The sequence below is a fragment of the Trichomycterus rosablanca genome, chromosome 26, assembly GCF_030014385.1.
Source record: "Trichomycterus rosablanca isolate fTriRos1 chromosome 26, fTriRos1.hap1, whole genome shotgun sequence".
In the NCBI taxonomy this organism is placed as follows: Eukaryota; Metazoa; Chordata; class Actinopteri; order Siluriformes; family Trichomycteridae; genus Trichomycterus; species Trichomycterus rosablanca.
Genome location: NC_086013.1, coordinates 17,923,101 through 17,945,068, shown reverse-complemented (window position 1 = coordinate 17,945,068; position 21,968 = coordinate 17,923,101). Strand labels below are relative to the sequence as shown.

Genomic DNA, 21,968 nt, shown 5'->3' with positions numbered 1-21,968 from the left:
TTATCGTTGTTTTTACTATTATTTATATATTAATTATTATTATTATTTATTTATTAATTATTATTATTTTGTTATTACTAGTATTTATTTATTAATTATTATTATTATCATTGTTGTTGTTGTTATTATTATTATTATTATTATTATTATATTTGTTCGACCCACTCTGTTTGTGTTGCCTTGTCCTGTACGAGAGAAATTGAAATATAAAAATGTAATTATATTTTTATAAACACTATATGGCCAAAAGTATGTGGACCCGTGATCATAAGTGATTCATATTTTATATATTTTGGCCCCTATTTGCACCTTTACCAGCCTCCATCCTTCCTGGAATGATTTGCTCAAGGTTTTAGATCACATGACTGTGATCATTTGTGTGCGTTTTGTCAACAAAGTAGTAGTGAGGCACCACTGCTGAAAAATATCATTTTATAATTGAACCTATTTTACCCCAAACAAACCACACCCAGTGTGTGTGTGTGTGTGTGTGTGTGTGTGTGTGTGTGAGTTTATTACATAACGTTAGAACTCGTTTATCATTTGATGCCCTGAACACAAAACACACCACAACCGTTCAGTTCAGAGATTTTATTTCTCTTGGTATGGAGACGTGTGTGTGTGTGTGTGTTAGAAATAGTCGATGGGATCTTTGTGTGTTTTGGGGCTCTGGACCCCCTGCATGTTGAGTTTGTATCCGTCACTCGGGAGAGACCTGAAGACTTTGACGTGAAGGTAATCGTCCCCTCCGACTTTCACCTGAGAGACACAAATAAAAAGACGCCGTCAGTAATTACATCAAAACATCGACTGCACGAAGGTCCTGGGTTCGATTCCTCCAGGTGCTTCAGTTTCTGTGCCTGAGGAAGGAACGGTGCGCTGCCAAAATCATAAAATGACTTTGTTTGTTTGTTTAAAGTCGCACCTTGATGAAGTAGTTTGTTCCTGCCACCGTCTGAGCGCTGAACGATGTGGCCTTGAACTCCTCAAACTTCTTCCCGGTTTTCTCCTCCACATGAACCTTCACCTGCAACAGGAAGGAGAACCAGGTCAGTAAAAGTGGGTTCACCACGCCATCCACATATTTATGGACTTATTATCGACTGCACCAGCAGGACAGAGGAACGTGGGTCTAAATTGTTGCTGCAGTTCTGTTTTTCTTAAATCTTCTTAAATCTGAAGCTCCAAAATGATTACAAGTAAAGACACAAGTACAAAACACTGTACGGCCAAAAGTATGTGGACACCTGAGCTTAAGCTTGATCGACATTCCATTTCAAATCCAGATACAATACAGACTCACTGTAACATCTTCCAGTTTTTGCAAAGGATTTCAGCATGATTTTGGAGCGTGTTTATGGGAATTTGTGCGCATTCCGACAAAAGTAGCTTTCATTCAGTGAGATGCTGTCATTGGACGAGGAGGCCTGGCTCACAATCGGGGTTCCAATTCATTCTAAATGTCACCTGATTTTCTCCACGTCAAACCATCAAACCATGTTGGTTTTTTTTATTGATTTTGCTTTGTGCACAGGGGACCTTCCCTAAACTGATGACTCAAAGCTAAATGTGCTGGAATAGGAAAGGACCTTCCCTAAACTATTGACACAAAGCTTGATGCACATGCACCACCCTAAAACACAAGGCACGTGGCAATTAAGAGCAGCCAATCCACCTTCTGCATCTGAAACCTTTCTGGAAGAAGCCCAAACAGACACTGCAAGAACATACCAAAATCCTCCTTAAGGCTGTAGGTTTTATTTGGGAACGTGGAGGTGCCACGCCCGTCCGGAACACCCGCTCACTTTCAGCGTCTCACCTGGATTAATTCACCTGTATGAATCACGTCTGAGGAACAGAAGGATTCATTCTGATCAGACATGACTGAGCAGTGCAGCGCCACACCCTGTCCTACACCCCCACACCCCCAACCCCCCTGAACTCCCGGCTCAAACAGCCAATCACAGCAGCCGTGTTCTTAACTCCGGGAGAGGGACATGTTGGAACAGGGACTCAGAAACCTGTACTGGGGTGTGGTGTTCAGGATATTATGTAGGGCGGGGTTCTCTCTCGCTCTCTCTCTCTCTCAGGTCTGGAGGAACAAACCAAACCTCATCCATCCTCACGTCATCCTTCTAAAACTTCAGATTCAGATCTTACTGGACATGATGAATGATGTGAAGCGTGGTGGTGGTCGCTCAGCCATCTCGAGTGCTTGAGCTGAAAGTGTCTGGACGACTTTTTAGGTTCTTGAAGACGTTTCACCTCTAATCCAAAAGTCTTCTTCAGTGTTGACAGGGTGGGTCGATGACCATGAGGAGCACCTCCACAGTGACCACCCCACCCCACTAGATGTTCAATATTTGGGACCCATCAGCTTTTAGAACTGAACCTAAAAGAAGTCCAGTCGCCTTAGACTCCATCATGAGCTGGACGACTCAGAACCTACACAGATATACTGAACTAGTAATTGGAAGGTTGTTGGTTTGAATCCAATCACTGCACTGTTGGGTTCTTGATCATGGTCCTCACAACCTCTAAACGGCATGGACTGGGTCACTGAAGTTGTGTTGGGCGCGTCTGCTAAATGATGGATTTTGAATATGCCGCTGTGCTTTTGATTCGATGATTTCTCACACCCATGACATGAAGGTTTGGGATGCAGCAGCCAGCCATACAAATGCTCTTTTGTATTACTGAGTGGGCACAAATTCCCACAGACATACTCTCACAAGTCTTGTGAAAAACGTCTCAGAAAAGCGGCTGTTGTTCTAGCTGAACAGATCACACAGAAGTCGTGTTGGGACGTCCGATAAGCTCTTAATCAGGTGTCCATATACTTTTGGCTATGTAGTGCAAGTTCAACCCTCAAAATGAGAAAAAATTGGGACAGTGTGGAAATGATCACAGTGATGAACCTGAGATGTTTTATCTTCTCACTGCCCGACTTAATTTCATGTGTTAATAAACATCCATTCCTGCATTTCAGGCCTACAACACATTCCAAAAAAGCTGGGACGGTAAAGCATTTATCACTTTGGTTACCGTGGTAACCATATGGCCGCTCTTTCACGTAGTATATCCACACCCATGCGGTTCTATCAGCCGGTGATGAACGACAGTTATTAAGGCGGCGCCTGAGGGATCAGAGATCACAGGGTTCAGCTCAGACTCGCACCGTCATCCTTCACACACTGAAATTCCTTTAATGATATTCTGCACTGTAGAGGGAATAATGTGCAAATACCGTTTTTCAGGTATTTGTGGACAAACTGGAGATCCTCTGATCATCTTTGCTCCTCAGAGACTCTGGAGCCTTTCCTGGATGCTGCTTTTGTTCCAAATCATGATCAGTATCACTCTCATTACACGCCCTAAATTCCCCCTGTCTCAACTTTTTTGGAATGTGTTGCAGGTCTGAAATGCAGGAATGGATGTTTATTAACACATGAAATGAAGTCGAGCAGAGAGAAGATGAAACATCTCACAATCAATCTGTCTGACATCAAATAAAACATCAAAGCAAACTGAAGAAACAGGTTTATTTTTACTTACACTGTACTGGAGCTGCTGTATCACTCGAATTTCCCCCATGGGGATCAATAAAGGAATCTTAACTTATTTAAATTTAAATCTACATTTTCCAACTTTTTCTGATTTGAGGTTGTTCAAAAACAAAACAAAAAATCACAAATAAATATTAATATTAAGCTGTTTACACTTACAGAACTCTATAAGCATGAACTGAAACCCTGTAGATGAATGTGTGCCACACCCGTACCCACCTCATCACAGATCCTCTGTACCTCCTTGGTGGCGTGTTTCACCGTCCCGGTCCCGCCGCACAGAGTCGCCATGATTCTCCTCCGATCACCTCCGACCGCCCGCTCTACGGCTCTGCTGCTCTTATTTATACTGCCCCGCTCACCTGGGTTCAGTCATGGATCGCTCCACCCTCCTCACACGGGGGCACCAGCAAGCACACAGCACACTTACACACCCGCCCAGTTCATAACACACCCTACACTGAGTGGTTTGGGACGGAGCCCATCGGCTGATTCATGCCCAAAAACTGGCAGGTCTGGTGTAACAGGGTGGAGCACGCACACTGCTCCACGGGTTCAGCTGAACGTGTCTGGAGGTACAGGGTTTATTGTAAATACACGACAGGGACAAAAGTATCGGGACACCCCTTCTAACCACAACATCGGTTTGAAAAATCTCCAGCGTCCTGCACAGAGCCCTGACCTCAGCCCCACTCACCAGCTCTGGAATGAACCAGAACACCGACTGAAAAATGCTGTTGTCTTTTGACTGAATGGGCACAAATTCCCACAGAAGTAGTTCCAAGTCTTGTGAGAAGCTTCTCAGCAGAGTGGCTGTTGTTCTAGCTAAAAGATCACCCAGAGTTCATGGTGTCTCTCAGTGACGTGTCTGTGGGAGGGCGTGTCGGATGGTGAGTCTCCTTGCTGCTGTAACGGCACCTACTGCTGGCTGGCTGGTTGAGGTATCTGTAGGAGTGGTGGAGGAGTACACAGAGTATAGTGTGTTCTCTCTGTTACTGTATGGTGAGAGGAAGCTATTGGAGGCTTCGCACGATAGATGCAGCATGTGCTGACCAGTGCCGAGCACCGTCAGTGTCCGTATTAGTTTAATCAAACTTGCTGCTTTACCAGCCTCCACTCCTCTGGAATATATAGTGTACATAAACAACATCCCTAAGCTGCACATTTGCAATATTACACTTTGTGGATCAATCCTCACTTCTTTGCAGAATTTATGCATTTAAAAAATTGACAGTTTGAAGTTTTTTTCAGTTTAAGTTAGTTAATAGAATATCAGAACACTAGCTAGTATTCAGTACGTAATTTGGGACAAATTGGGGTCTACACAGCATACACCCTGAAACACACACCCTATAGTATACAGTGTATCACAAAAGTGAGTACACCCCTCACATTTCTGCAAATATTTCATTATATCTTTTCATGGGACAACTTGGATATAACTTAGAGTAGTCAGTGTACAGCTTGTATAGCAGTGTAGATTTACTGTCTTCTGAAAATAACTCAACACACAACCATTAATGTCTAAATAGCTGGCAACATAAGTGAGTACACCCCACAGTGAACATGTCCAAATTGTGCCCAAATGTGTCGTTGTCCCTCCCTGGTGTCATGTGTCAAGGTCCCAGGTGTAAATGGGGAGCAGGGCTGTTAAATTTGGTGTTTTGGGTACAATTCTCTCATACTGGCCACTGGATATTCAACATGGCACCTCATGGCAAAGAACTCTCTGAGGATGTGAGAAATAGAATTGTTGCTCTCCACAAAGATGGCCTGGGCTATAAGAAGATTGCTAACACCCTGAAACTGAGCTACAGCATGGTGGCCAAGGTCATACAGCGGTTTTCCAGGACAGGTTCCACTCGGAACAGGCTTCGCCAGGGTCGACCAAAGAAGTTGAGTCCACGTGTTCGGCGTCATATCCAGAGGTTGGCTTTAAAAAATAGACACATGAGTGCTGCCAGCATTGCTGCAGAGGTTGAAGACGTGGGAGGTCAGCCTGTCAGTGCTCAGACCATACGCCGCACACTGCATCAACTCGGTCTGCATGGTCGTCATCCCAGAAGGAAGCTGACGCACAAGAAAGCCTGCAAACAGTTTGCTGAAAACAAGCAGTCAAAGAACATGGATTACTGGAATGCCCTGTGGTCTGACGAGACCAAGATAAACTTGTTTGGCTCAGATGGTGTCCAGCATGTGTGGCGGCGCCCTGGTGAGAAGTACCAAGACAACTGTATCTTGCCTACAGTCAAGCATGGTGGTGGTAGCATCATGGTCTTGGGCTGCATGAGTGTTGCTGGCACTGGGGAGCTGCAGTTCATTGAGGGAAACATGAATTCCAACATGTACTGTGACATTCTGAAACAGAGCATGATCCCCTCCCTTCGAAAACTGGGCCTCATGGCAGTTTTCCAACAGGATAACGACCCCAAACACAACCTCCAAGATGACAACTGCCTTGCTGAGGAAGCTGAAGGTAAAGGTGATGGACTAAACCCAATTGAGCACCTGTGGCGCATCCTCAAGTGGAAGGTGGAGGAGTTCAAGGTGTCTAACATCCACCAGCTCCGTGATGTCATCATGGAGGAGTGGAAGAGGATTCCAGTAGCAACCTGTGCAGCTCTGGTGAATTCCATGCCCAGGAGGGTTAAGGCAGTGCTGGATAATAATGGTGGTCACACAAATTATTTTTATTTAATAATTTAATAAAATTATTTTTTATTAAATTATTTTAATAATTTAATAAAATTAAATTATTTTAATAATTTAATTAAAATAATTAAATTATTAATTTAATTAATTAAATTAAATTAATTTAATTTACCCCCACCCCCACACACACACACACACACACACACACACACACAGCGTACACCCATCCTGCACCTTTAGCTCTGTTATCTCCAACTCTACTGGAGTATCTCAGCCCTATACGGGAGTGATCACCAAACTCAGTCCATCAGAATCACAACACCCCTACTGCTAATGCAAATGTACAGCCTTGCTAGTAATGAAACACTTCAGTGTAGGTGTGTGTGATTATTCACAACATTTAACTAGATGTTACAAAAAGTATGTTTTAATTTACGTTCTACTCAATTATAAAAAAGCAATTTTATAGAGCACAACATTGCAAGTTGTTACAGGCTTTTGGTTTCAGTGATTTGTAGAAGAGTCAAAAAAGAAAATCAAATATAGCAGACCACAAGTTATAAAGGTTCTAATCATTTTATTGGATTATTAATAAATAAAAACATATCAAAATTTAAATATTAAAATGACATACAAGAGTCACAACAACAATAATAAGTAATCAGACACTAAATACAACCACATAAGGATCAATCAGTATAATTTTATTCTAACAAACTCAATAATTCTGATCACCTATCCAGAAGTGGGCAAAAAACCTCCTAACAAGTAATTTAAGGAGGAAAATTCCCACCTTGCCAGCATTTGTGCTCGACAGTGTTCTTCACCTGGATAGGGTTACAGTACAAGTACAGTTTCACCACACGTAGCAATGCAAGACAAGTAAAAATACAATCAAACAAGTTACTTTAATAAATGAGCTTATAAAGCAGAACATTACACTGAAATTAAATTAAATTAAACACAAGTGTGAACCTTCATCCAAAAGGTGGTGGATCGTGAAGATCTAGTCATACTCTTTACTGTTTGTCATACCATAATATGATTTAAATACTGTTAATGAACAGAGGCAGAAAAATCTAAATCCAAGTTACCAGAGTCAGAAGAGACAGAGAAGTAAATACCTTCAGGGACCCAGATGCAGAGTTGGGTTAAAAGCATCTGGAGCCCCAAAGGCAGAGAAAGTCAAGGCAGAAGAAGAAGTTACCACCCTCAGGGACCCAGACGCGGAGTTGGGTTAAAAGCATCTAGAGCCCCAAAGGCAGAGAAGTCCAAGGCAGAAGAGGCAGAGAAGTAAACACCCTCAGGCCCCCCAAAGATCATTTAAATGATTGACTTAAACAGTAAAAGTATAATCAGTAGAGCTTAACGATCCACTGTGTAAATATGTGACAGGTGAGAGAACATTTCATTCATGTTAACTTACACAGTTTAGAAAAAAAAAAAAAAAATTAAAATGATTCACTTTGAGACATACAAGAGTCACAACAACAATAATAAGTAATCAAACACTGAAAACAACCACATAAGGATCAAACAGTATGATTTTATTCTAACAAACTCAATAATTCTGATCACCTATCCAGAGGTGGGTGAAAAACCTCCTAACGACCAATTTGTGCTCGACAGTGTTCTTCACCTGGATAGGGTTACAGTACAAGTACAGTTTCACAACACGTTGCAATGCAAGACAAGTAAAAATACAATCAAACAAATTACTTTAATAAATGAGCTTATAAAGCAGAACATTACACTGATTATTTTTTCCACTCTAAACGAACTGGATCTCTACTGATTTTACTTTTACTGATCAAGTTTTTGGATTACAAGATCATGGACTTTGATTGTATGTAACGGATATGTGGGCTAGACGGACAGGAGGGGCGGACACACACGCAGAGATGTAATAAACTAAACTATATTTATTAATAAACAAAAGACAGGCACACCAAGACAAGATAACACAGAGCTAACACATGGAGGTTAAACAAACAAAAGGCTAATGGACGGGCTAAACCAAGACTAAACAGGCTACACAGACTAAACAGGCTAACGGACAGGCTAAACTAAGACTAAACAGGCTAAACAAGACTAAACAGGCTAAACAGACTACCGGACAGGCTAAACAGGACTAAACAGACTAAATAGGCTAAACAGACTACCGGACAGGCTAAACAGGACTAAACAGACTAAACAGACTAACAGGGCTAACGGACAGGCTAAACAAAGACTAAACAGGACTAAACAGACTAACAGGGCTAAACTGACTGGACAGGACTAAACAGACCGGATGAAGGAGCAAGGAGCAAGGAGCAAGGAGCAAGGAGCAAGGAGCAAGGAGCAAGGAGCAAGGAGCCACCAGAGCAAACAGAGTTACAATGAAATAGTCTCCAACCTGCCCATTGCCCCAGCTCTCCTTATAAATGCTCCTTGATGAGGAGCAGCTGGGGCTGATTAGCTCAGGGAGCCAATCACCTGTGAGGCATGGCAGGGGAGTGAGTGTGCACACAGAGAAGAGGGGCGTGGCACATAGGAGCACACCGAGGCTAGCAGTGTGACAGATGCCCCTCCCAAAGGCACTACACCTGGAGTGCCTAAAAAAACAAAAACAAGGAGGTCCTGGGCCCTGCGGGGTAAATTTGAAGTCATTAAAAATGTCCTCAGGCAGGCGTGATAAAAATGGTGGGACGCAGGCTGCCGACAGAAATCCAGAGGCGCAGTCGGGGAGCGCCGACGAGAGTTCAAAAGCGCCGTCGGGGGGCGCCAATGTGGGAACAGAAGCACCATCGGGGGGCGCCAACACGGAAACAGAAGCGCCATCTGGGGGCGTCATCTCGGAAACAGGAGCGCCATCTGGGAGTGCCGACAAGGAAACAGGAGCGCCGTCGGTGGGTGCCGATGAGGAAACAGAAGCACCTTCGAAGGACACCAACTCTGGAACAGGAGCGCCATCAGGGGGCGCCATCTCCGGAACAGAAGTGCCGTCGGAGGACACCAACTCAGGAACAGAAGTGCCGTCGGAGGACACCAACTCGGGAACAGAAGTGCCGTCGGAGGACACCAACTCGGGAACAGAAGTGCCGTCGGAGGACACCAACTCGGGAACAGAAGTGCCGTCGGAGGACACCAACTCGGGAACAGAAGTGCCGTCGGAGGACACCAACTCGGGAACAGAAGTGCCGTCGGAGGACACCAACTCGGGAACAGAAGTGCCGTCGGAGGACACCAACTCAGGAACAGAAGTGCCGTCGGAGGACACCAACTCGGGAACAGAAGTGCCGTCGGAGGACACCAACTCGGGAACAGAAGTGCCGTCGGAGGACACCCACTCAGGAACAGAAGTGCCGTCGGAAGACACCAACTCAGGAACAGAAGTGCCGTCGGAGGACACCAACTCAGGAACAGAAGTGCCGTCGGAGGACACCAACTCAGGAACAGAAGTGCCGTCGGAAGACACCAACTCAGGAACAGAAGTGCCGTCGGAGGACACCAACTCAGGAACAGAAGTGCCGTCGGAGGACACCAACTCAGGAACAGAAGTGCCGTCGGAGGACACCAACTCAGGAACAGAAGTGCCGTCGGAGGACACCAACTCAGGAACAGAAGTGCCGTCGGAGGACACCAACTCAGGAACAGAAGTGCCGTCGGAGGACACCAACTCGGGAACAGAAGTGCCGTCGGAGGACACCCACTCGGGAACAGAAGTGCCGTCGGGGGACGCCAATTCGGGAACAGAAATCAACTGCGGTGAGCCTGGCGAAGAGGCTTCGGGAGTCAGCTGCGGTGAGCCTGGCGAAGAGGCTTCGGGAGTCCGCTGCGGTGAGCCTGGCGAAGAGGCTTCGGGAGTCAGCTGCGGTGAGCCTGGCGAAGAGGCTTCGGGAGTCAGCTGCGGTGAGCCTGGCGAAGAGGCTTCGGGAGTCAGCTGCGGTGAGCCTGGCAAAGAGGCTTCGGGAGTCAGCTGCGGTGAGCCTGGCGAAGAGGCTTCGGGAGTCAGCTGCGGTGAGCCTGGCGAAGAGGCTTCGGGAGTCAGCTGCGGTGAGCCTGGCGAAGAGGCTTCGGGAGTCAGCTGCGGTGAGCCTGGCGAAGAGGCTTCGGGAGTCAGCTGCGGTGAGCCTGGCGAAGAGGCTTCGGGAGTCAGCTGCGGTGAGCCTGGCGAAGAGGCTTCGGGAGTCAGCTGCGGTGAGCCTGGCGCAGAGGCTTCGGGAGTCAGCTGCGGTGAGCCTGGCGAAGAGGCTTCGGGAGTCAGCTGCGTTGACCCTTGAGAAGAGGCGTCCGGAGTCAGCTGCGTGGACCCTTGAGAAGAGGCGTCCGGAGTCAGCTGCGTGGACCCTTGAGAAGAGGCGTCCGGAGTCAGCTGCGATGACCCTTGAGAAGAGGCGTCCGGAGTCAGCTGCGAGGACCCTGGCGAAGAGGCGTCCGGAGTCAGCTGCGAGTACCCTGGCGAAGAGGCGTCCGGAGTCAGCTGCGTGGACCCTTGAGAAGAGGCGTCCGGAGTCAGCTGTGTGGACCCTTGAGAAGAGGCGTCCGGAGTCAGCTGCGAGGACCCTTGAGAAGAGGCGTCCGGAGTCAGCTGCGAGGACCCTGGCGAAGAGGCGTCCGGAGTCAGCTGCGAGGACCCTGGCGAAGAGGCGTCCGGAGTCAGCTGCGAGGACCCTTGAGAGGCGTCCGAAGTCACTTGAGAAAACACTGGAGAAACGTCATTCAGCTGCGAGGACCCTGGAGAGGCGTCCGAAATCAGCTGCGAAAACACTGGAGAAACGTCATACAGCTGCGAGGACCCTGGAGAGGCGTCCGAAGTCAGCTGCGAAAATACTGGAGAAACGTCATTCAGCTGCGAGGACCCTGGAGAGGCGTCCGAAGTCAGCTGCGAAAACACTGGAGAAACGTCATACAGCTGCGAGGACCCTGGAGAGGCGTCCGAAGTCAGCTGCGAAAACACTGGAGAAACGTCATTCAGCTGCGAAAACACTAGAGAAACATCACTCAGCTGTGAGGACCCTGGAGAGGCGTCCGAAGTCAGCTGCGAAAACACTGGAGAAACATCACTCAGCTGCGAAAACACTGGAGCAACGTCATTCAGCTGCGTGGACCCTGGAGAGGCGTCCGAAGTTAGCTGCGAAAACACTGGAGAAACATCACTCAGCTGCGAAAACACTGGAGCAACGTCATTCAGCTGCGTGGACCCTGGAGAGGCGTCCGAAGTCAGCTGCGAAAACACTGGAGAAAAGTCACTCAGCTGCGAAAACACTGGAGAGGCGTCCGAAATCAGCTGCTTGGACCCTGGATATGCGTCAAAAGTTAGCTGTTTGGACCCTGGAAAGACCGGACTCAGCTGTGAAAACACTGGAGAGGCATCCGAAATCAGCTGCTTGGACCCTGGAGAAACTGGACTCAGCTGCGAAAACACTGGAGAAAAGTCACTCAGCTGCGAAAACACTGGAGAGGCGTCCGAAATCAGCTGCTTGGACCCTGGATATGCGTCAAAAGTTAGCTGTTTGGACCCTGGAAAGACCGGACTCAGCTGTGAAAACACTGGAGAGGCATCCGAAATCAGCTGCTTGGACCCTGGAGAGGCGTCAAAAGTCAGCTGTTTGGACCCTGGAGAAACTGGACTCAGCTGCGAAAACACTGGAGAAAAGTCACTCAGCTGCGAAAACACTGGAGAGGCGTCCGAAATCAGCTGCTTGGACCCTGGATATGCGTCAAAAGTCAGCTGTTTGGACCCTGGAGAAACTGAACTCAGCTGCGAAAACACTGGAGAGGCGTCCGAAATCAGCTGCTTGGACCCTGGATATGCGTCAGAAGTCAGCTGTTTGGACCCTGGAGAAACTGGACTCAGCTGCGAAAACACTGGAGTCCGGACCACATTAGCAGTGGGCGCTTTGCTGCAGGAAAATTTTGCTCTCATGAGGCCCTTAAACACCTTAACCGAGTTCAGCTCAACTCCCCTGTCAGACCAAAGCTGCTTAGCCCACTCACGAGCAGCACCCCTCAGCCGAGACATCATAAATCGCACCCTGTCGATTTCAGCTGGCTGGGGGTCCAGAAGGTTCTGCAGGTAGAGCTGGCTCTGTAGAAGGAAGCCTTCGACGCCTGAGTCGCTTCCATCATATGGAGCTGGCCTACTAAGCGGGAAGGTTTGAGGAAACCTCATGGAGCCGAAGTCCGGAAAAACATGGACAAAAAACATCTCGCTGTGTCCTCTTTAGGGAGACTATTCTGTAACGGATATGTGGGCTAGACGGACAGGAGGGGCGGACACACACGCAGAGATGTAATAAACTAAACTATATTTATTAATAAACAAAAGACAGGCACACCAAGACAAGATAACACAGAGCTAACACATGGAGGTTAAACAAACAAAAGGCTAATGGACGGGCTAAACCAAGACTAAACAGGCTACACAGACTAAACAGGCTAACGGACAGGCTAAACCAAGACTAAACAGGCTAAACAAGACTAAACAGGCTAAACAGACTACCGGACAGGCTAAACAGGACTAAACAGACTAAATAGGCTAAACAGACTACCGGACAGGCTAAACAGGACTAAACAGACTAAACAGACTAACAGGGCTAACGGACAGGCTAAACAAAGACTAAACAGGACTAAACAGACTAACAGGGCTAAACTGACTGGACAGGACTAAACAGACCGGAGCAAGGAGCAAGGAGCAAGGAGCAAGGAGCAAGGAGCAAGGAGCAAGGAGCAAGGAGCAAGGAGCCACCAGAGCAAACAGAGTTACAATGAAATAGTCTCCAACCTGCCCATTGCCCCAGCTCTCCTTATAAATGCTCCTTGATGAGGAGCAGCTGGGGCTGATTAGCTCAGGGAGCCAATCACCTGTGAGGCATGGCAGGGGAGTGAGTGTGCACACAGAGAAGAGGGGCGTGGCACATAGGAGCACACCGAGGCTAGCAGTGTGACATTGTACTTGATGATAAAAAGTCCTCGATGCGAGTGTGTGTAAACGCATGAATATGTGAATGTGTGCGATTAGGGATAATGTTTCGTTTTACGTTCTGCTCCTCGCTGTCCAGATTTATCATGTGATCCATCTTCTGTCCTTTATGACTTTGCAGGAAATGGTGACTTAATGACGTGCTAGTAACCTTTCCTGAGTCATCCAACAGTCCTTCTACATGGCACAATCTTAAACCTCATTCACATCATTCTATAAAATAACAATGACTATACTAATCTATATAACACACAGCAAAAGATAAAAAAATAAAAACGACCTCAGCGCTCAGCCCTTCATCCCGCTATGCTGTTAAAACTGAGGAACCCGTACAGGTTTTGGCAGGAGCCCAACTGATCAGGAAAAAGTCCTGGGTAACACGTCTGTTACGCAGGTGGGCCCCAGTCAAGCTGACGGGCAACCCTACTTTTAAATCTTATGTGCCTACACCAGTAGGATGGCACGATGGCCAGTCGCCCCACCCCGCTGACGCAGACACATCTCCATGATTTACAATGTTGACAGGGAACCATTTGCCCAAACAAGTATGTGGAAAAAAAAGGGTCATAAGTGGGTCAGAATGAACCCTTACACAATACGTTTAACTAAGCGGGTTGAAGGATGAGGCGAGTCACCACAGTCATATTCCAACACATTAGAAATGTAAAAAAAAAATTAACAGAATTGTGATCTTATACAATTTGAAAGGTTGTGTTTCATTACTGCCACAGTTACACATTTTACAGCTGCTTTAATACTTTAGTATAACAAAACAAATTTAATTAAACACAAGTGTGAACCTTCATCCAAAAGGTGGTGGATCGTTAAGATCTAGTCATACTCTTTACTGTTTGTTATACTGTAATATGATTTAAATACTGTTAATGAACAGAGGCAGAACAATCTAAATCCAAGTTACCAGAGTCAGAAGAGGCAGAGAAGTAAATACCTTCAGGGACCCAGACGCAGAGTTGGGTTAAAAGCATCTAGAGCCCCAAAGGCAGAGAAAGTCAAGGCAGAAGAAGAAGTTACCTAAGATACACAAACAGGATGTACCTTTACGACCCATTGTTTGTATGATTAACTCTGTGACATAACATTTCTAAGTTTCTAGCATCGATTCTCAACCCGTTGGTAGGTAGCACGGAACATCACATTCAGAACACCATGGATTTTGTGGACAAGGTGAAGGGCGTCATCATTGAGACGGAGAAAACAATGGTCTCGTATGATGTTACATCCCTCTTCACGTGCATTCCGGTTGCTGAGGCAGTGGAGGTGGTCCGTAGGAAACTACAAGGCGACCCCACCCGGAGCACGAGGACCACCCTTACCACGGACCAGGTGTGCACACTTCTAGAACTGAGTCTTCAGTCCACCTACTTCTCGTACAGAGGACAGTTCTACAAACAGAAACATGGGTGTGCTATGGGGTCCCCCGTCTCACCTATTGTTGCAAACCTGTACATGGAGGAAGTGGAAAAGAAGGCACTAAGGACCTACTCAGGGACACCACCGAGTCATTGGTTCAGATATGTGGACGACACCTGGGTTAAAATAAAATCAGAGGAAGTACCACATTTCACGGACCACATCAACTCGGTGGACAAACACATCAAGTTCACAAGGGAGGATGCAAGCGACAACGTTTTAGCCTTCTTAGACTGTGAAATTGCTAGTAAAGATGTTTACCGCAAACCAACGCACACGGACCAGTACTTAAGGTTTGACTCCCATCATCCTTTGGAGCACAAACTAGGAGTCATCAGGACGCTGCACCACCGGGCGAACAGCATCCCCACAGACACAACGGCCAAGGATAGAGAGAAATCTCATGTCAAGAAGGCCCTGGGTGAATGTGGTTATCCCAACTGGGCATTCGTAAAAGCGGGAAAAATGCCCAAACACGGCTCCAGTGGATCGAAGGGAGGAGAAGAACAACCGCGGTCTAAGCGCAAACCAGTGGTGATTCCGTATGTGGCGGGAGTATCGGAACAATTAAGACTGATATTCTCCAAACACCGTGTCTCAGTTGCTTTCAAACCCCAGAACACGCTACGCCAGAAATGAGTTCACCCTAAGGACCGGGTTCCTCGACACAAATAGAGTAACGTAGTGTATGCTGTTAGGTGCCGGGAGGACTGTCAGGAACTGTACATCGGGGAAACTAAACAGCCACTGGTGAAACGGATGGCCCAACATAGAAGATCGACCTCTTCTGGCCAGGACTCTGCGGTTTACACTCACCTGCAAGCCAGCGGCCACTCATTTAATGATGAAGATGTGCAGATCCTTGACAAGGAGGAACGCTGGTTTGAACGTGGAGTCAAAGAGGCCATTTACGTGAAGAGGGAACGACCATCACCAGGGCAGTGATAGCTCAGTGGTTAATGTACTGGACTAGTAAACAGAAGGTTGCCGGTTCAAGCCCCGCCACCACCAAGTTGCCACTGTTGGGTCCCTGAGCAAGGCCCTTAACCCTCTGCTAAATGCTGAAAATGTAAATGTAAATCTCTGAACCGGGGAGGGGGCCTGAGAGTACATCTCTCACCATCATACAACGCCGTCATTGGAGCGTTACCCCAATCATGTGTGAAAGACACACATGACCATTGTAATTAATGGTCATTGTGAATTTCATATACCTGATCACCAGTTCCATTGTTATGCAATGGACGGTGATCGGTCGTTATGCAAATCAACTGCATATAAGGTCGGGGTATTCAACACCAGCTCAGACTGAAGAAGTCATTTGGATTGACGAAACGTTTCTCTACAACAAACTTGTGTCCAGATGAACTGATTCAACTTTGTGGATTTCAAGTATTAAGTGCAGTAAAATGTATAAAACACCCAACAGTATTAACGACACACTTGGTGTTGGACAAGACAGATGACCTACAAGATTTGCCTTTTAACATGTTTGAGCTTAAAAGAGCAATAAAATCGGCTAAACAAACTACCCCCGGGAAAGATGGAGTATGCTACAAAATGTTAGCAAACATTACTGATAGTACGTTAAGTGTAGTACTAAAACTATTCAACAAGATCTGGGATGCTGGTCAATTACCTACAGAATGGAAACATGCAATAATAGTATCCATACTGAAACCAGGGAAGGATCCATCTGACCCTGCTAGTTATAGACCTATAGCATTAACATCACATCTAGGAAAAGTCATGGAACGAATGGTAACAGAAAGGTTAACCTATACACACCAAAGTGGATTTCGAAGGGGACGAAGTACTATGGATTCTATATTATGCTTAGAATCAGATATTAGGAAAGCACAGAATAACAGTGAAGCACTGGTAGCTGTATTTTTCGATATAGAGAAGGCATATGACATGCTCTGGAAAGAAGGATTACTAATTAAATTAGAATTGATGGGCATAGGTGGCAGGACTTACAATTGGGTTAAAAAAAATTTATTTAATAGAAAAATTCAAGTAAGAGTAGGTACGAAATATTCAAGAGTACACTCAGTGGAGAACGGAACACCACAAGGAAGTGTATGTAGTCCATTATTATTTAATATTATGATCATGATATTTTTTGGAAATGGTATAGGAAAATATTTATATGCAGACGATGGGGCAATATGGATTAGAGGTCGTAATATAACATATATTAAAACAAAAATGCAGGATGCAATAAACGCAGTTGAGAAATGGGCAAACAAATGGGGATTTAAATTATCTGTAGCAAAAACACAAGTGATTTGTTTTTCTAGAAAGTAGAAAAATACACCTATCCTTTTAAAATTGTATGAAAAACCTCTTGAACAAGTCAAGGCAGTAAAGTTTCTTGGGATCTGGTTTGATGAAAAATTAACATGGAAGGTTCACCTTGAAAAAGTTAAAAACAAATGCAAAAAGATTGTTAATATTCTTCGTTGTCTATCTGGTCAAGAATGGGGAGCAAGCAGGATGTCATTACTAAGCATTTATTGGGCACTTATGAGATTAGTATTTGATTATGGTAGCATAGCCTATATGTCTGCAGCAGAATCAAATTTAAAAATATTAGATGTGCTGCAAGCTCAAGCATTAAGAACATGTAGTGGGGCCTTTAAAACTTCTCCAGTATCAGCAATGCAGGTAGAAATGGGAGAAATGCCTTTAAGGATCAGAAGGGTACAACTAATGTTAACATATTGGGTCAATCTTCAGGGACAAGATAATACTCATCCTACCAAAAAGGTACTACTATACTGCTGGGAACATTGTGGCTCAAATATTTAAAGTTTTGGGTGGATAGGTAACGCTAAAGCTGAAAGTGTAGGATTACACGAACTCCAGTACTGCCATACAGTCCCATTATCTTCAACCCCCCCATGGTTATTTCCTATGCCAGATGTGGATTTAAGTATACGAAATATATTGGAGAATAAATCAAATGAATGGGTTAAAAAAGACATAGTACAGAAATATATAGATAAACACTTTTCAAATTCTGTTCATATATTTACAGATGGCTCAAAGGATCCTGAGAAAGAAAAAGTAGGTTCAGCGGTATATGTCTCAGCAAGCAATGATATTATTAAGAAAAGGTTATCAAATCACTTGTCAGTATACTCCGCAGAATTAATGGCAATATTACTGGCACTACAGTGGTTACAGGAAAAAGAGTTAAGTAACAATGTCATCATTTCAGATAGCTACTCAGCACTTAGTAGCATTCAGTCAGGAAGATCACTAAGAACAGATATTTTAAATCAAATGTATATCATATTACATAAAATAGATATCAAAGGTGGGTCAGTAAGTTTTCTTTGGGTTCCTGCTCATGTTAGGTTAGAGGGGAATGAACAGGTAGATAAAATAGCAAAACAAACTTTAAAACACAAACACATACGTAGATCTACATATTCCACTGAACAAAACAGAGGCAAAGGTCTACATTAAAAAGTATGGCAAAACAGCCTGGCAAGAATATTGGGATAGAAGTGAAACAGGAAGACATTTATACAGAATACAAAAAAAGATAGACTCAGGTAGAAAGACAGGCAGGAGACGGAGGGAGGAAACCATAATAACACGTCTAAGAATAGGGCACTCAGGTCTAAATCACACACTAAAGATAATCAATAAACATAGTACAGGAAATTGCATACACTGTACACAGGAAGAAACTGTAGAATATGTTTTTTTCCCCCTGATATATCGTATTACACAGTCCAGTTGGTGGCGGTAAATGCATCTTTACATTGGTTTGCCAACCGCCATTAAATCAAACAGAAGAAGAAGTATTCGCCCCCTCCTCGTTTCTTTATTGGACTTGCAGTGTTTGTCCGCTGGAGGGCGACAGTCGCACCGCGCTCTCACTCACCGCTGAACTGTCTCAAGTAAGGAAGAGCAGAAAACATGTACAAGGTGAGCACTACAAACTTTTCAACCTGGAATAAATTAATAGAAACTTTATTTACATTTAAACTCGAATGAAATATTTGATTATTTATGCGGTTTAATTACAGTTAATACAGTGTTGTGTGTGATGAGAGTGCGGTACATTTCTTCTTCTGCGGTGTTTGTAGAGGAGAGTGAGTAGAAGGACATTTCAGTAAAAATACAGTTACTTTAATTTTATTGATTATTCTGATCGATTTGTTGTGCTTATATTTAAATTAATTTTATATTGGTTTTATTTTCGGTTTTGTGCTTATATTTATAATTGGAGTTTACAGTGTTAAGTGTTATTGTGTGTATAACACATGCAGCTGTAATGTGATAGTGGACTTGGTGCAGTGAGTGTTTACACAGTTTTGTCTTATTGAATGTATTATTAAATTATACTATAATTCATTTTATATGTTAATTATTATATGGTGATAATTTTTGTTATAAATGATTATTTATTTTATTATTTTTATAATTGAACTAAATTAGAAATCTTTTGGTTGTAATTCTCGTCTGTGGCCACCAGGTGCCGCTTCTTACTTATATTATTGCGGTTTAACGCCAGATGAATTATTATCATCACATTTCTTTCATGTTTTTGCTCAGCAGTGCAACATAAATTTAAATATAAACTTATATTGTGTAAAATATAGTATAAATAACTATAGAATTTTTATCAGGGGTATAATGCAGCACTGACACTTTGCTTGTCAATAATTAAAAATATGAAAGTTTAATTGCACCAGTAATTTGATTAAAACTGATGAGCTTTGATTAGTAAAAGTTGAGAAAGCAAAAATAAAATAGTTTTAAATTATTCGGATTAAACCTGCACGGATCAATATTTTTTATAGTTTTATTTATTGGTAAATCATATAATTAAATAAGTTTAATTTAAGACTGAGAGCCTCCCGGTGTTCTTGTCAAGACTTTCTTGTAGGAGGTCTAAATGATTCTCTGAATGTAAGAGAAGAAACACAAGCTGCAGCTGGAGATCATCTTATAACCACTGGAGCCAAATTTGTTTTTATCTCCCTGCAGCTTTAATTTCATCTGGAACGTTCATGGAACAAATCGTGTTTTCTGTCATTCTTACTCTTGGCCACCAGGCGGCGCCGTTTGTTTGGGTTGTTGGTCAATTGTTTTTAAAACGATTTCGGTTCAGTTTATTTTTTCTAACTTTTATTTAATTGGATTTTAATATTAGTTGAACTCTGAAGGTTGTGAAGTTTTATTGTAACTTTGTAGTAATGACTGTAGACACACGTGAACAGGTTTGATGTTGAGTGGATTTAATCTCCATTAATCTGCATTCAGTCAATAACATGAAAACATGAAAACTGAAAGCTCTTATTCACTAAAGTATTCACACCCTACATTTAATAAATGGCAGACGCCTCTTTGGCAGCAGTTAGGGTTAGAGGGAGACGTCTCTACAAGCTTTGCTCACTCTTGATTTGGACAGTCTTTGTAGAAGCTCCATCAGATTGATTTGCTGTACGGATGGTATTAGCTGGATGACCTGCAGTGCTGATTTTGTCAGACATGGTGCTCACTGATCTGCCCAGAGTTAAATTTTTTATCTCATCAGACCAGAGAATCTTTCCTCATGTTGTTTAACTAAACTTTAGGTGGGCGTCTCATCTTTTATTTAACAGCGGCTTCCATCTTCCCACTTTTCCATAAAAGCCTGATTCATGGAGGCTGCAGAGATGGTTGTCCCTCCCACAGGTTCTTTCATCATAACGTCAGATTATCAACAGACGTCTAATAAACCAGACTGGGTGTTGATGTTGCTCCTGATTTGATTCATTTCAGGACGTTAAAATTCAGTTATGAAACTAAAACACGACCAATCCCGGCCGCGCCCTTGTGACGGAGCTTTAGTGCTGGAATGAGACCCAGATGAGGAAACATCTTACTGAATCTGTTCTTCCGAGGTTTATCAGCTGTCCAGCCCTGTGGCACCAACATAAATCTGTCCTGTTATTTAAGCTTCTTCATGGTTTTCAAGCACCATCAGGTCCATCAGCACACAACCATCAACACCAACCATAAGAATTACTTCATCTGGACAGTTCATCAATTATGAAGGAATCCAGCTGCAGGAGTTCCAGCAGGTGCTCTGGGTTCCTCTCAGCATGATGAACACGTGGAACTGTGTGAATTTTAGTTCTGTGCTCCAGTTTAGGGGTGCGGCAGGATTTTCGGCGGCTCTGGGGGGGATGATGGCAGCAGCATCGGCAGCAGATCCAGAGAAAAAACCCAGAGAGGAAATGAATGTGGACGAGGTAAAGCTAACGTCCAAACAACTACTGCTGGGTAGAGTCTGTGTGTGTGATTATTTATTTGATTGTGTGTGTGTGTGTGTGTGTGTGTGTGTGTGTGTGTGTGTGTGTGTGTGTGTGTGTGTGTGTGCAGCTCTCTCTCTACACCGTTCCTCAGCAGAAGTTTCATCATGTAGAACCAGAGAGAGGAACGATGGAGGAGAACATCACCACACTCAGGAAAATGGCTGAACCGTACATCACCTGGTGCCAGGTACACACACACACACACACACACACACACACACACACACATATTAGTAATGTTCATAATGACTCTGTAAGTTCGAGTGAATTCATCTGAGCTTCAAATCATTTGATTCTTTATATGTGGACACCAAACACACCAGTGACTTTTTGATTACTATCCCAGTGAAAAGCTCTAAAGATCATCTTACAGGAACACACCGACACGCCCTAAAATGTGCATTCCAGCACGTCTGTTGAAAACATCGTCCTGCTGCATTAAAAAAGTCCCAACTGGCCAAGACAGAATTCCATGGACCCTCAAAAACTTGCTTAGTAAATAAACTGTATGAGCAAAAGTATTTGGACGCCTGACTGTGAGCTTGTGAGACTTCTACAGAAGAGACGCTTCTCACGAGACTTGGAATGATGTCTGTGTATGGGAATTTGTGCCCGTTCAGTCGGTGTTCTAGTTCATCCCAGAGCTGTTGAGTGGGGTTAAGTATGTTCATGTCTTTAGAGAGCTCGCTCAGGCTGAAACAGAAATGGGCCGTCCCTAAACTGTTGCTGCAAATTCAGAAGCATCATACATTATTTGCTTTATATGATTTATTACATCTGCTAGTAAATGTTGTGACTGAAACACATGAATTCAGTGATTAGAGGGGGGCGTCCCAATACTTTTGTTTGTATAGTGTTGAACTGTGTGAGTGTTTGTGTGCTGATGTACCGAGTGCAGCTGCAGCCGGAACCTCCATCTACTGATCCAGATACACTCACACTCACACTTCCACACACACACACACACACACACACACACACTCACACTCACACTTCCACACACACACACACACACACACACACACACACACT

The 21,968-nt window shown here is 44.3% G+C and overlaps 2 protein-coding genes across 3 annotated transcripts in view; one reads left to right on the top strand and one right to left on the bottom strand.

Annotated features, from left to right (window-relative positions):
• Positions 1-576: 576 nt before the first annotated feature.
• Positions 577-3,898, bottom strand: LOC134303421 (cystatin-B-like). Its single transcript, XM_062988830.1, has 3 exons — positions 3,786-3,898; positions 926-1,027; positions 577-759 (listed from the first exon to the last, which is right to left on the bottom strand). Exons 1-3 carry the CDS (start codon positions 3,855-3,857, stop codon positions 631-633), a joined length of 303 nt encoding a protein of 100 aa, XP_062844900.1. The 5' UTR covers positions 3,858-3,898; the 3' UTR covers positions 577-630.
• Positions 3,899-18,487: 14,589 nt separating this feature from the next.
• Positions 18,488-21,968, top strand: part of apooa (apolipoprotein O, a) — a 14,659-nt gene continuing 11,178 nt past the window's right edge. For both annotated transcript variants that reach the window (XM_062988715.1, XM_062988714.1), the window contains exons 1-3: positions 18,488-18,558; positions 20,769-20,873; positions 21,004-21,123. In XM_062988715.1, coding sequence (XP_062844785.1) covers positions 18,550-18,558; positions 20,769-20,873; positions 21,004-21,123 — 234 coding nt within the window. In that variant the 5' untranslated portion in view covers positions 18,488-18,549. The remainder of the gene's footprint in view (positions 18,559-20,768; positions 20,874-21,003; positions 21,124-21,968) is intronic.

Coding starts and splice junctions, on each gene's coding strand:
- LOC134303421 (XM_062988830.1), bottom strand. CDS start 3,857: ATGGCGACTCTGTGCGGCGGGACCGGGACGGTGAAACACGCCACCAAG. Junction 1,028..3,785: donor TACAGAGGATCTGTGATGAG/GTGGGTACGGGT, acceptor TTCCTGTTGCAG/GTGAAGGTTCATGTGGAGGA. Junction 760..925: donor GAACAAACTACTTCATCAAG/GTGCGACTTTAA, acceptor TGTGTCTCTCAG/GTGAAAGTCGGAGGGGACGA.